Source organism: Dromiciops gliroides, chromosome 1, assembly GCF_019393635.1.
Source record: "Dromiciops gliroides isolate mDroGli1 chromosome 1, mDroGli1.pri, whole genome shotgun sequence".
Lineage (NCBI taxonomy): Eukaryota > Metazoa > Chordata > Mammalia > Microbiotheria > Microbiotheriidae > Dromiciops > Dromiciops gliroides.
This window is the reverse complement of record NC_057861.1, coordinates 87418332-87432782: the sequence shown is the minus strand read 5'-3', so window position 1 is coordinate 87432782 and position 14451 is coordinate 87418332. Positions and strand designations below refer to the sequence as shown.

The 14451-nt window shown below is 41.0% G+C and overlaps 1 protein-coding gene and 1 long non-coding RNA gene across 2 annotated transcripts in view; one reads left to right on the top strand and one right to left on the bottom strand.

The window, feature by feature from the left end:
• Window positions 1-14451, top strand: part of LOC122734435 — a 102221-nt gene that overhangs the window by 75144 nt on the left and 12626 nt on the right. Inside the window, exon 2 of the long non-coding RNA XR_006354063.1 lies at window positions 13754-13826. This is a non-coding gene — a long non-coding RNA (uncharacterized LOC122734435). The remainder of the gene's footprint in view (window positions 1-13753; window positions 13827-14451) is intronic.
• TRAPPC9 (trafficking protein particle complex subunit 9) overlaps window positions 3513-14451 on the bottom strand; it is a 994996-nt gene continuing 984057 nt past the window's right edge. The window contains 2 exon segments of the mRNA XM_043975265.1: window positions 3513-6051; window positions 11136-11359. Coding sequence (XP_043831200.1) covers window positions 5878-6051; window positions 11136-11359 — 398 coding nt within the window. The 3' untranslated portion in view covers window positions 3513-5877.

Here is a 14451-nt window from a genome sequence, read left to right as displayed (position 1 = left end):
CTCTGAGATGGTATAAACAATAATAATAAATGATATATTTTCATATCACTTTACTAAGCACTTTCCTCACAATAAACCTGTGAGGTAAATAGTAAATATTTGTGGAAAGACTAAAGTCAATGATAATGTTTCACCTGGAGAAAAGAAGACTTAGCTAGGGCAGGGGTGGGGGGAGGGGGAAAATCCACCAATTACCTCCTGAAAGAGAATCCAAAATGAAAACTTCCAGGAATATTATAGACAAATTCCAGAGTTCCCAGGTCAAGGAGAAAAGATTACAAGCAGCCAGAAAGAAGCAATTCAAGTACTGTGGAGCTACTGTCTGGATAACACAAGATCTAGCAGCTTCTACATTAAAGGAACAGATGGCTTGGAATATGATATTCCAGAGGACAAAGAAACTGGGATTACAACCAAGAATCACCCACCCAGCAAAACTGAATATAATCTTTCAGGGGAAAAAATTGCTATTCAATTAAGAAGAGGACTTTTAGGACTTCATGATGAAAAGACCTGAACTGAATAGAAAATTTGATTTTCAAATACAAGACCCTAGAGAAGCATAAAAAGGTAAGTAGGAAAAAGAAATCATGAGAGATATTACAAGGTTAAACTATGTACATTCTTACATGATACTTCTAAACTCATAAGAACTTTCTCATTAATAGAGAAGTTGAATGGAGTTTATTTAGACAGAGGGCTAAAGGGGACTGCCCCCTTTAGTTTTTGTCAATGAGTCAATTTCTTTTCTCTTTTTTCATTCCCTTTTCATTGTTAGTCATAAGTATCTGTAATATTATTGCTTCATTTGAGGAAACTATGTTTCTTAATGAAGCACAGAGGAGTCTGTAAGAAAATAATGGGCTTTAGGGGCAGCTAAGTGGCACAGTGGATAAAGTACCAGCCCTGGATTCAGGAGGACCTGGGTTTAAATTCAGCCTCTGATACTTGACACTTACTAGATGTGTGACCCTGGGCAAGTCACTTAACCCCCATTGCCCCATAAAAAAATAATAATAATGGGCTTTGCAAATGTCCAAAGGCCCCAGCTCAAGGGGACTTATTTGGACTGATTGGATTGACTGAGATTGACTGACTGCTGATTAACTCACTTAAAGTTAATTCAACTGAAGCTACACCTGCCTGGCCCTCAGGAGGGTGTGCTCTCAGAGACTGTGGACTCTGACCTCAACACAGACCACCCTCAAGTCCAGTGAACCAATGGATTTGGGAGATGCTAGCCAATTAGCTTGAAGCAGTGTGGTAGGACCACCTGTCCTTGGGATGCAGAAGAAGCTTCCATGCTGAGTTTGTGTCTTGAACAGGCTGGTGGTAGAGAAATTGAGGAAGAACCAGGCAAGGCTGGAATGCTAGGCTAGATAGGACTTTTCTTAACTTTCTTATCCAGGTGTTCTCTTTTTCTAATAAATGTTTAATGCCCCAAAATGGGTGCTAAAGCTTCTAAATTTACTTATAAATATAAGTAAACCCTAGCTAGCTTTCCCTACACTTGGGACAGGAATAAAGCAACCACACTTCTAATTTTAAATGTCACAGGGCACAGGTGTGAGTTGAATATGAAGGGATGACATCTTTAAATCATTATTATTATGATTATTATTTTCATGTGGGGTGGTCTATGTTGGGTGGCTTGCCCAGGGTCATGCAGCTGGTGAGTGTTGGGTGTCTGAGGCCGGATTTGGGCTTGGGTCCTCCTGGGTCTGGGGCTGGAGCTGGTGGTTTGTCCATGGTGCCACCTAACTGCCCCATGAGGACATCTTTGAAAAAAATAAAATTAAGGGGTGAGAGGAATGCACTGGGAGAAAGGGAAAGGGAGAGGTGGAATGGGGTAAAATATCTCACATAAAAGAAGCAAGAAAAAGCTTATGGAGTGGAGGGGAGATGGGGGAGGTGTTGGGGAGTAAGTGAGCCTTATTCTCATCAGAATTGGCTCAAAGAGGGAATAACATACACACTCAACTGGGTATAGTAATAAATCTTGTGGGAGGGGAAGGGGATAATGGGGGAGGGGTGAAGGAAGGGAGGGCAAATTGGGGGAGAGGGCAGTCATGAGCAAAACACTTCTAAGGAGGGCTAAGGTGAAAGAAGATAGAAAATAGAGTAAATATCAAGGGGAGGCAATAGGGTGGAGGGAAATACAGTTAGCAATAGTAACTGTGAAAAAAAATTTGAAGCAGAGATTAGGATGGAATGCTATTGTTCTGTAAGAAATGAAGAACAGGATGCTCTCAGAAGGACTTGTGAAAAATGCAATCCGTCTATAGATAAAGAACTGATGGTATCTGAATACAGATTGAAGCATAACTTTTTTTTTGTTAATTCCTCTTTCTAAAGTTTGTTTTTGTCTGTTATTTTTTGCATGACTGCAAAAACTTATTTGAATTGCTGGAGTTCTTAAAGGGATGGGTGGGGAGGGAGGGAAAAAGAGAATTTGGAACACAAAGTTTTAAAAAAATCAATGTGGGGCAGCTAGATGGCGTAGTGGATGGAGCACTGGCTCTGGAGTCAGGAGTACCTGAGTTCAAATCTGGCCTTGGACACTTAACACTTACTAGCTGTGTGACCTTGGGCAAGTCACTTAACCCCAATTGCCTCACCAAAAAAAAAAAATCCAAAAAAAAAATCAATGTGAAAATTTGTTTTTACACGTAACTTGGGGAAATTTCTAAATAAATAAATTAAAAAAAATTTTTTTTAAGTACCTACCTCCCAGGGTTGGTTGTGAAAATCAAATCATATAATATTAGTAAATCATTTAGCACAGTACCTGGCACACACTACTCTCTTAATAAATACTTATTCCCTTTCCCATTAAAAAAAAAAAAGAATGGGTGGCTTTGTGAGACAATGAGCTCTTCATCACTAGAGGTGTTACCACAGAGGTGATTCCTATGACTGACTTCCACTTTCTAGGTGCTACTATTACCTATTCTTCCTTCCTTCACCTCATAGGTCCAATGATGAATGGGTTACTCATCCCAATTCCTTCTGCTCCATCCCCAAGGCATTCTGCACATGCTCCAGGCCAGTTCTGCACCTAGATATTAATTTCCTTTTATTCAAGTGCCAGAAACCCAGTGCATACCAAGCCTAGCCCTGGGCACAGTGCTGAGGGGAAGATGAGAAGACCATTTGCTTCTACTGAACTAGGAGTCAACAGATCTTGGCTCTGCTATTTAATTGTGACATTATCTTTGGACAAGTAATTTTGCCCTTCTGAGCCTCAGTCATCCTAGCTGTGAAATGGGCAGGGTATTACCCGGCCCCCCAGGGTAGCTACAGAAGGGGTTTTGTAAGCCATTAAGTCCTGTAGAAAAGTAAATTTTTTTTGGTGTTGCTGGGAGTACTAGGAACAAGGCTGGTGACAATGGTCTTGAACAAAGATGTTTATGAGGTCATTTTGTTCTTCCTGTAGAATACCATGGATACCTTGAGCCAAAGCGGACCACAGCCAGACTCTGAAACCATACCCAGGAAAGCACACGAGCAACTGTTTTTGTAGCAAGGCAAGATTTTTATTTGGACAATTGAACTTAGATGGGATCCATATTTATTGAGAGGAGATGTTTTGAGTGTTAGAGCAAGCAGGACAATTACCTTTTGTTTCCAGAGAGGGCCAAGAGCCCAGGATAATCATAATCTTTAGCTTCACCTCCCTGCTGTGTCCTCCCTTGGCCAAGGACTCCTTAACACATTGCATGCATGGGCTCCGGTTCTCCCTGAAGAACCATTCAAAGATCCTCTCTGCCACAGAAGAAGGACAGAGCCACATCTCTCTGGGCAGGGTGGGGAAAAGCAGCCAAAAGCCTAGTGGGTGGCACCAGCAGACAGCGATGCTCTCACCCATTGTGGAGAGACCAGGAAATTACGGAATGGCAGTAACTCAGACAACTCAAACCCACAGCAGTGCTTTGCTTGGGGAGAACGGATGGTCATGAATGGAAAGCGGGCTGGGTAGGATCAGGTGTATAGGTGAGACTCCCACTTCCCCTACACTAACTGCCAGCTTCTGCTTCTGGTAAAGGTGCGGAGAGCAAATGTATGGTGGACTGGGGAGCAAGAAAGCAGGCTCGAGATTTTTCAAATTCACTAGATGGTCTCGTTTGAAATTTTGCTAACTACTAGTACAGGAATGTGGCTGGGTGAGGCTGAGGAAGGTGAAAAGGACAGGGACCCAAGGGGGTGGGATAGGAGACTTTTCTCTTCCTTCCTTAGCTCTGAGGGTTGGCTAAGGAGGGAGCTGGGATGGAGTTCTGCTTTTGTTCAGAGATCTTCCACCCAGATTCCCAGAGAATAAGTCCCTTCTGGTACCATGAGATCCTTGCCCAGATGACTAACACTCCAAAGGATTTTTTTGTTTCTTTAAACTGGAGACCTTGAGAGTCCTGCTAAGGGAAGCACAACATCTTCTTCACCATTCCATATGGTAAAACTGGATTATGTGCTCCCCACCACCACCATTGAGAACACTGTATTATTCTGTTAAAGACAAATCTGACTACAGTAAATCAAACCTCCCACTTCCTCCTCCCAGACCACCATGTATTTTTACAGAAAAAAATAAAAGGAAAACATAAACAACTGGAGAGAATGAATATTGCGAGGACTCTAGAAGGATTCACTAGCCCAATTCTGAAGGAAGCAGGTAGACATAGGGTTGCTAAAGCTATGTTATGTTCAGATGATTCAATAGAGTTAGGAGTTATGCAGCTTGATTCAAATAAAATGGTATTTTCTTTTTCTCACATAAATAAACAAGGTGTAGTAATGGTGTAAAATCTAGTTAAGGACAATAGGACCTCTATCCACAGCCCTGTGTGCTCCTGCCCCACCTGGGCACCCAGAAACTAGGGGCATAATTCCCTACATTTTATCAGGGAGAGAAGGCCCAGAGATGGGCCTTTGTGGTGGAGGGAAAACTGTGTTATTATTGATGATAACCATTCTCTCCCCATTAAATGGCATAAGGGACTCCCAAGATGACTGTCAATCTGGAAGAAGTCTGAAATTATCAAAGGAAGCCTTGAACTTTCCAGGGAGAAATGAGGAGTGTTTAGCTTGTTTCCTTTCTCTGGGGAGAAGCTGCTCTTCCTTTAGATGTAATCCCTACAGAAACTGCCTTTAGAAATGACTCCATGCCCATCCCCACCCTGACTTTTCTCTGGCCTCTGCAGCTCAAAGGGCTCCTTGTCAATTGGGATGGGAGTTCTTGCCTAGAACTAAGCTAGAATGAATGGGTGACTAGGGGGTATGGAAACACTAAGACTCTATGGCTAAAGCTGTGTTTGAGTTGGCCAATTACCTGGCCCATGGTAGCCTCTAAGTGATCCCCCAGCTCTTGTGTAAAAAGCTCAGGAAGGCAGCCCTGGGTTTGCAAGGCTGAGTCTTAGTTTTCCCATCTCAGGGTTGTGGTGAACGCACCAGTGAATCCCTCATGCTATGAGCTAGAAAAGCACTCCTCTCACCAGCATAACTCAGGATTAGGTTAAGGACATGAAAGATGGAGGAACTAGATATAACCTGATTCTCTCACTTTGGGTAAAGATTGAGAAAGCCAGGGGTGAGAGGACAAGGACAAAAGTGGGGCTGGAAGTCTAATTTACCTTCTGTCCCCTCATCCTGGCTTTCAGAGAATGTCTGTGTGCGTGTTAGGGAAAGAGGACCCATGGCGTGTACACCCTTCAGAGTCTGTGGAGTTTGGGTGGGGTCACTGGTGCAGCAGACTCAAGGTTGGACTTCTCTTACTGCCCTTCTAAGGATGTTGGGTGCTTAACCTTGGGAAGAAATGGGGGTTCAAATGTCAATGTGGGGTTCACATAGCAGGTAGATTGGGCAGTTTCCATATGATCTTGGTCTTCAAGCCTGGAGGTCAGGCCCTTGGGCTCGGATGTGGACGCTGGGCAGGCAGAACCAGGACAGTGGCAGCTCCTTACTGGTGGTGTCTTCGTGGAACTTGATATTTAGGTAGAAGTCACCGGTGTAGAGAAAGAGGAGGGCACCCAGGCAAACAGAGTTCTCTTTTGGCCGAACCTGTTGGGGAATCAAAGATTGACCCTGTTAAAGTACTACTGTAACAATGAGTACAACTGTCTAGATGGTGTTTTAGAAAGCTTTTTGTGTGTGATATAACAGTAAGTTTTAGACAAGCAGGATTACTCACTGCTCCCACCTGCCACATAGGAAACACTTAATAGATGCATGTTGACTGACTCACTGACTGTTGCTGATAGTGTCCTGCACTGTCCAGCCTATGTACATTAACACATTCCATCTTCCATATATGGAAATGTACACCCTTCTCTCCACCTGTTGTAATCCTTTTCTGCGTTCAAGGCACAGTCCCATGAAGCCTTCTCTGATCACTCCAAATGAAAGGGACCACTCCTCTACTTATTTTGGCAGTCATTAGAATCTCTTACAGAATTTCCATATCTTAGCATAGTGCTTAACACATAGTACATTTCTTAATCAGTGAATGAATGGATCCTTACTTAACAGATGAGGCTCATAGAGGTGGAATTATTTGCCCAAAGTCACAGCCTCATAGAATCCTGCATTGGAAGGAACCTTACAGGTCTTCTTGTCCAACCTTCCTTATTTTATAGATGAGGAGAATGAGGTAAAAGGAAGATAAATGACTGGTCCAAAGTCATATAGCAAGGCATAGAAGAGCCAGGACTAGAACTCAGAGGTCTTCACGGGTCACTGTGATGAATAAAATCTAACGTGTAGTCACCTTATTCTTGTCCCAAACATAGGGAAAACTAGTTAGGATTTACTTATAAATTAGAAGATTTAGCACCAAGTTTGGCATTAAGAATTTATTGGTGAAAAAGAGAATACCTGGGTCAGAAAGCCAGGAAAAGACCTCTCTAACATAGCATCCTCAGCTCTACCTACCAACAGTCTGTCTGGGAACTAAACTGAGAGAGGAAACAGCACTTCCTGACTCCCCCCCCCCCCGCCCCAAAGAGGCGGTCCTTACACACTGCTTCAAGCTGATTGGTTAGCATCACCCAAATCCATTGATTCACTGGACTTGAGGGTGGTCTCATTGTTGAGTTCAAAGTCCTTAGCTTCTGAGAACAATACCCTCTTGAGGGCTGGCCAGGTGTGGTTTCAATTTAATTAACTTTAAGTGGGTTAATCAGCAAAGTCAATCACTCTCAGTCAGTCTCACTTAATTCAATCAATCTAAATCAATCTCCTCTGGTTGGGGCCTTTGGGTGTTGGCAAATCCCATTATTTTCTCATACCACAGGGCTCAAAGCTCTTTCCACCTGTGCCAAGCTTCTGTTTGCACATACAGGAAGTGACCACAATCAGGACTCAAACTCAGGTTTTCTGATACCAAGTCCAGTGCTCCTTCCAATGGACCCCATGACTACTTTCACCCAATACATAGGAAAGAGTTCATCCAAATGGTCTAAATCATGGAATGTTAGAACTGTACGGGACCCAAGAAATCATGTGGTTTAAATTGCTCATTTTACAGAGGAGAAATCACCATCCCAAGGTCACATGGTTAGTGAGTGGCAGAGCCTAGGTCCCTGATGACTAATCCAGGGTTTTTTTTATTATGCCATGTTCCCTATCCAGAAATATCACCACCAACTGTACTCTGCATTTCAAACCAAGTTTCTTTTAAGGAATTCAACCAAGAGGCAATTAATTTGCACCTCAGACTGGGATCTAGCTTCATATTTCTTCCTTCACAAAGGACTGAACTTTTGACTTCTCCAAGTTATTAAGAGGCACAAACAACCTCCATGAAGATGTAAAGAAATGTGATTTCATTATAAAAGACAAGGGTTGAGTCAGTCTCTCACTCAGGCAAATGTAAAGTGATCAGCAGGAACAGGAAAGGATGACATTAAGACAACTATCTCTCTTCCTTCTATTGGTTTCATGGATCTGAGAATCAGAACAAATTACTTCCCTCCTCTGGGTCTTAGGTTCATCATCTAAAATAAAGAGATTGAACTAGATAAATTCTAAGACTCCATCCAGAACTAACATTGTAGTCCTTTTTAGATCTTCCATTCTAAAGGTAAAACATTTAAACTTACTTGGTCACAGTTTCTCTTTTATAAAATGAGGATAATAATAGCACCAACTTCACAGAGTTACTGGGGAGGGGGGATCAAATGAGATTATGTGTATGTTTATGTATATGTATATATTTTTCTTGACAAACCATAAAATGCTATATTACTGTTAGCTATTATTATTATTCTACCAATGAAACTCCCATATTATGGGACAACATACAAAAGAATCATGAAGTTGCTAAATCAGGCATTAAGACTGCATTTATGCTGATGGCAGGACTTCATTTGGGGGAGGTTACTCCTTTTTTCTTCCTTGATTATTTTCTAAATGTAAAATTCAGTCTAGTGTATGCCACTGATACAAATTTATTTTACATGTGAGAATAGGCATGGATGGGTTATCTGCATCATTGGAGAGAACTCCTGAATTAATGAGATCACGGATCCATCTGGAGTAACTGTGGAACTTATGCCCTAAGACCCCATCCAATCCAGTTCCGACAATCTTGGATTCTAGTTTGGAGGAAATGAATTTCGTTGTGGTGGGAAGAATCAGAGTAGTCAAGAACAACTCTAGCTATCCTTTCCAAGCTGGCAAGGTTTCAAGTATGTATCCGGTGTTAGACACAGAATTTGACACCAAAGATGAGCCTTGCTAATGATAATAATAAAACTAATAATAATACTAACCACTAGCATTTATATAATGTTTTAAGGTTTGCAAAATGCTTTACAAATATAATCTCATTTTATCTTCACAACAACCTTGAGAAGTAGGTGTTATTATTATCCCCATTTTGCAGATGAGGAAAATGAAGCAGACAGAGGTAAAATGACTTGCCCAGGGTTACACAGATGGTAAGTATCTGGGACCACGTCTTCCTTACTCCAAGTCCAGTACTCCATCCACTGTACCATCTAGGTGCCTTAAGAGAGGTTTATTACTAGATGCATGAATGCAAGTTTTGGGGAGATACTCTAATATTCCAATAGGTCTGTGATCTCATTGATGGGTGGGGTATAATTCCCTCTACTGATGCAAATGACAATCCAACCAAGCCTAGCTATCATGCATATTTCTCATCCATATCTTCCCATGTGTTCCCTAGAAGGGCATCCACCCCTAGTGCTGGGAGACTTCCTTGTTTGTTCTTGACATTGGGAGAATGCCAATGGGCTGTCCAGGCAGAAATATACTTCCCCCTATTTTTCTATTTTCTCGTGGTTTATTTTAAATTAAAAGAACGGATCTTTAAAGTAGCATTATATTAAATTAGTCACCCCATGCAGAATGTAACACACTGTTGCTCATCCTTTGCTCTCACTACATGATCCGCCTATCTTCTTTTTCAGTCATATATTTCTTTGATAATATCCTCTTCCTTTGTAACTCCTTATTTATAATGTGTTGTAGGCTGCTGACTCCCACCATGCCCTCTCCTTTTTAGCATCCCAATAGGTGATCATCCTTTGCAGAAACCCTCTCAGCATTATGGAATTCATTACTGCAAAAAGCATTTTGGATAGCTGTGGCTGATAAATTCTTTCTTATATTAGACCTCCCTGTAACTTCTCCTAAATGGTCCTAGTTTTATACTCCAGAGGCAGGGATCAAATCTGTCTCCTTTTCCATAGTTCTATCTGCACATATCTGAAGGCATTAATCATGTCTCTTCTAAGTCTTCTCTTTTTTCAGGCTAATCATCTCAGGTTCCTTCAAATCATTCACATAGCACGGTCTTCTGTCCCCCTCACTACACTTCTTTTGACATATTCCTGTTTGCCACTGTCATTCTTGAAGTGTGGTGACCAGACCAGACCACTTTAGATATGGTCTTGCCAGACAATATCAGGATGATCCCCACTATATACCTTAATTGACTCTATGATTCCATTAGTGTTTTTTCTTTTTCTGTTTTTTTTTTTTTAGAAAAAGCTGTCATATCATATAGTTGATTCATATAGAGAATGGTGTCCCTAAATCCTAAATCCTTTAGATCTTCTCCTCATGTAATTCACCTAATAAATACTTTAGGAAGACATAACAAAGCTATTATGGGAATTCTTCAGCTGAAGAGACTTTAGTGGAAACTTGAGAGCAGGGCCAGTCACTCAAGGTCAGGCACCTATAGTTAAACTCAATTCTACTTTTAGCATAACTTATAACCATAACGCCTAAAGCTCAGGTCTCACCTCTTCCTAGCCTGCTCTAAGACCCAGTTGTTAAGATCCCTGGTTTTGACATTTTATCTATTTCAGACACAGACTCTTGAATTTTTACCATTTGTCAGCTTTTTCTCCCCATCTACACAGAAACTTCTGGACTAATCTCTTTCCTTACTCTTCATACTGAGTCAAGGTAGATCAGCACCATGGATAGCACTTAGTTCTCTCTCTTATTGAAACCTCCAAAGGAAAAGTACAGGAACATGTTGTCAGGCAACCTTGAAGACTGATCTCCCACAGTCAAGATCCAAAACTTCTTTCTGCAGTCATTTTTTCATCTTCCTACTCTATTCTGGTTGCATGGCAGCAACATGTAGTGTTCTTTCCTCTTGGTCTCTCTTTGACCTCCCCTAGCTAGGGATTTTGTTCTTCACTTTTCAGTTTCAGGTACCAGTGCCTCAGCATTGGCAGTGATCCATTTCAGAGGCCAAACAGCTTTATGAGAGACAGGACTTTGTGCAAACCTGTGGAAAGGGCTTCAGTCTCATTAGTCCAGCAACATACCTGGCTTTAAAAAAAGGTTTCTTTGAGAAAATGAAAAATAATGAGGAAGGGCTTGAGCTGTAGATGACTACCCTCTGCATCAGGCACTAGATTTGATTAGATGACCTCAGAGGCTCTGTCTAACTCAAACATTGTATGATTTAGTGACTCTGATTCTAAGATTCTACAATTCTATGATTACAAAAGCCAAGGTTCTATGACTGAAAAAATTCTATGCCTTGGATTATAAGATTCTATGCTTAAGAAGATGAGAATTTAGGACTAGATAGAGCCATGGAAGAGGCCTGGGGGCTAGATTTTTTTTTTGTTTTTAAACAGAACAAACCAACTCACCGAGTCAATGTAAAAGGTGTTGGAGCCTACGAAGGTGATGGCATCCTGAAGTTCATAGTTGTGCACACCATTCTGGTAGTCTTGGTAGGGGATCACCGTGAGGGCAAAGGGTCCCACATTTCGCTTGCTCCAGTTGGTTAGCCGCACTTCAAGTGGAATGGGGTCACCAACTCGGCAATCTGCCACGACATCACAGTCACACAGCTGTCCATCCACCAGCACATCTGGAAGGCAAGATGAGGAAACCACCAGTGGGTGAATAGCTGCATGAATGAAAACCAGCACATCTTTACTGAGTAATTACTGGGTACTTAGCCATATGCTATGGGCTAGGGTGGGAGATATGTGAGGAAGGCAGAATCAGAGGATTAGAAGAGAAAGTCCAGGACTCCCATGCATTCCTTTTTTTTTTTTTTTTGCTGGGCAATGGGGGTTAAGTGACTTGCCCAGGGTCACACAGCTATTAAGTGTCAAGTGTCTGAGGTCGGATTTGAACTCAGGTCCTCCTGAATCCAGGGTCGGTGCTTTATCCACTGTGCCACCTAGCCACCCCCTCCCATGCATTTTGAAGAAAAACATCTTAACATATGTCAAGCAGTCAGAGTACAATCACTTGTTACAGGTGTTAAAGGAAAACAACAATGGTATCTTACATTTATATAACATTTTACAGTTTTTAAAGCACTTCCATATTCATTCTCTTACTGCATATTTCTAAAAAAAATAATTTCATTGCATTTGTATGACAAGCCTGTGAAGTAAGCCATGGCAACCCTCAGGAGAGTTATGAAAATTATATGCCTTCTGTGTGCTGTCCACTAGAGGTTTTGAACCTTTTAATCAGACATCTTGACTTGACTTTCAGGAGAGTTATAATAATTATACCCCTTCTGTGTGCTGTCCAATAGAGGTTTTAAGCCTTTATCAGACATTTTGACTTGACTTGTTGAAAAACAGATCCCTAAAATCACATTAAAAATATGTGTAGTCATAAAAATTGTCATCAAGAAGTATCTCACATGGTACAGGGTCTTGAACGACAATGGTGTCAAACTCAAATAGACAGAGAGGGACTAAACTCTACAAAAAGGATTCCTGCAGGCTGCACATTGACTTAGAAAACTGCATATAAACATTATCTATGTTCTGCTGTATTTTAATTTATTTTGTTAAATATTTCACAATTACATTTTAATCTGGTTTGGGTAACATTTGAGAGTGTTGTGGGCCATAGACCAAGTGTCTGACACCTCTTCTGTATGTACTGGGAGTTTAGTGAATCATTTTTAAATGACTGACATAATAATGTAATAATACTACAGACCTATCTCCTTCAATAATCATATATGTACTCACTGACTTTTTTGTGCTAGGCACTGGAAGATAACAAAGAATAGAATTATAATAACTGACATTTATAATTATTGTTGTTGTTCAGTCTTGTCCAACCCTTTGTGACCCCATGGACCATAGCATGCCAGGCTCTTCTGAACAGAAGGGCTCATCTACTGACGCCCTATCTGTTAGCATTTTAACACTGTCTATGGGTTTTTCTTGGCAAAGATACTACAATGGTTTGCCATTTCCTTTTTTTTTTTTTTTTTTTGGTAAGGCAATTGGGGTTAAGTGACTTGCCCAGGGTCACAGAGCTAGTAAGTGTCAAGTGTCTGAGGCTGGATTTGAACTCAAGTCCTCCTGAATCCAGGGCTGGTGCTTTATCCACTGTGCCACCTAGCTGCCCCCCCCCCCCGCCATTTCCTTTTGTCAGAACTCTCTACTATGATCTGTCTGGGATAACCTTTCACAGCATAGTTTATAGTTTTATTGAGCTAAGCAAATCCTTCTGCCAGGACAAGACAGGTATGATTATTACTGAAGTTTAAGGTTTATAAAGAACTTTATATACATGATCTCACTTAAGCATTACAAATACTTGTGTCTGATAACATAACTTTTAAGTATCAGAAGCAGAATTTGAACCCAAGTCTTTCTAATTCCACATCTTTTCTTCTACTACACTAGATAAGTGATAATACTGAAGTCTTCCAGGTTTCCTCTATGCCATGTTGCTCCATAATTCTTACTTTCAAGAAGCTAAGAAGGTGAGGCTTACATGCATAAAATAATGAAGGAGAAGTTACAGACTGGCTAGTCTAGTGGAAAGAGTACTGAATGTAGTATCACAAAACTTCGGCACAAGCTTTGGCCCTATCATCTCTTAGTGGTACGATCACAGACATGACACTTTGCCTTTCTTAGCCTCAGTTTCCTTACTTGCAAAATATAGATTGAAGCTCACAATTCTAAATAGTGCTTTTAGGTTTACAATCACTTTTCTCACTATAACCCCATGCTGTGGCTAGTGTATCATATACCATTAAAAAAAAAAAAACTAGAGCCATGATTTCACTGGCATAGGGAAGGCCTGATAAGGAATCTCCTTCTACCAATGTGGATCAGCACCAGTTCTGCGACTTTGAATTCAGGGGAGTTGTCTTGGGCACCAAGAAATTAAATGATCTATTCAGTGTCACACAACCATTATTTACTAGAGGCAGGACATTGAACTTGGTTGGGTCTTCCTGACTTAAAGGCTGACTCTTTTTACTCTCCTATAGTGTTGATGATCCCCATTGAATAGATGAAGAAACAGGAGCCATGAGAAGTGTCTTGCTCAAGGTCATGTAGCAAGTAAGTGTTGATGATGGTAAGTTCTTGTACTGTTGTGGGGACAATGAAAATAATGTAGGTTGGCTAATCTTTAACCAATATGTACCATAAACAGATAGGAATGAGGACATTGGGTTCTTGGAGGAAGAGAAGCCAAAACGTAACCCATTTTATAATTCTGTTTTGAGTTCCAGTCCCATTTTCTACCTCTAATGCTTATGTTCATTGCTTATGTCTGAAAGTAAAATGTTGTGAGATCCCATTGGTGCTGGACTCCAAACTGAATTCCAGAGCAGCCAGGGAAGCAGAGAATGAACTTCACTGTTTTACTTTAATCCACTCAGAAAATGCAGTCTTTTCCAATGAGAATCATTCTACTCATTTTCCTTTCTGACTTTATGTGGCATTTAGATAAGGCTTCGACTCAATACCTGGATCTGCCTTTTCCTTTCTACCCTCATAACTATAGTTAAAATTCATGTATCATTTACTCTCAATTCACTCAATTACTATAATACCCTCCTAACCTGTCTCTAACTTTGCTCTTTTCTAATCCATTCCTTATGCCACTACCAGAGTTATCCTGATGTGGAGGTCACAGCTTAGATCCAACATCTCAAGTGGTACCCCACTGCCCACAGGAAGG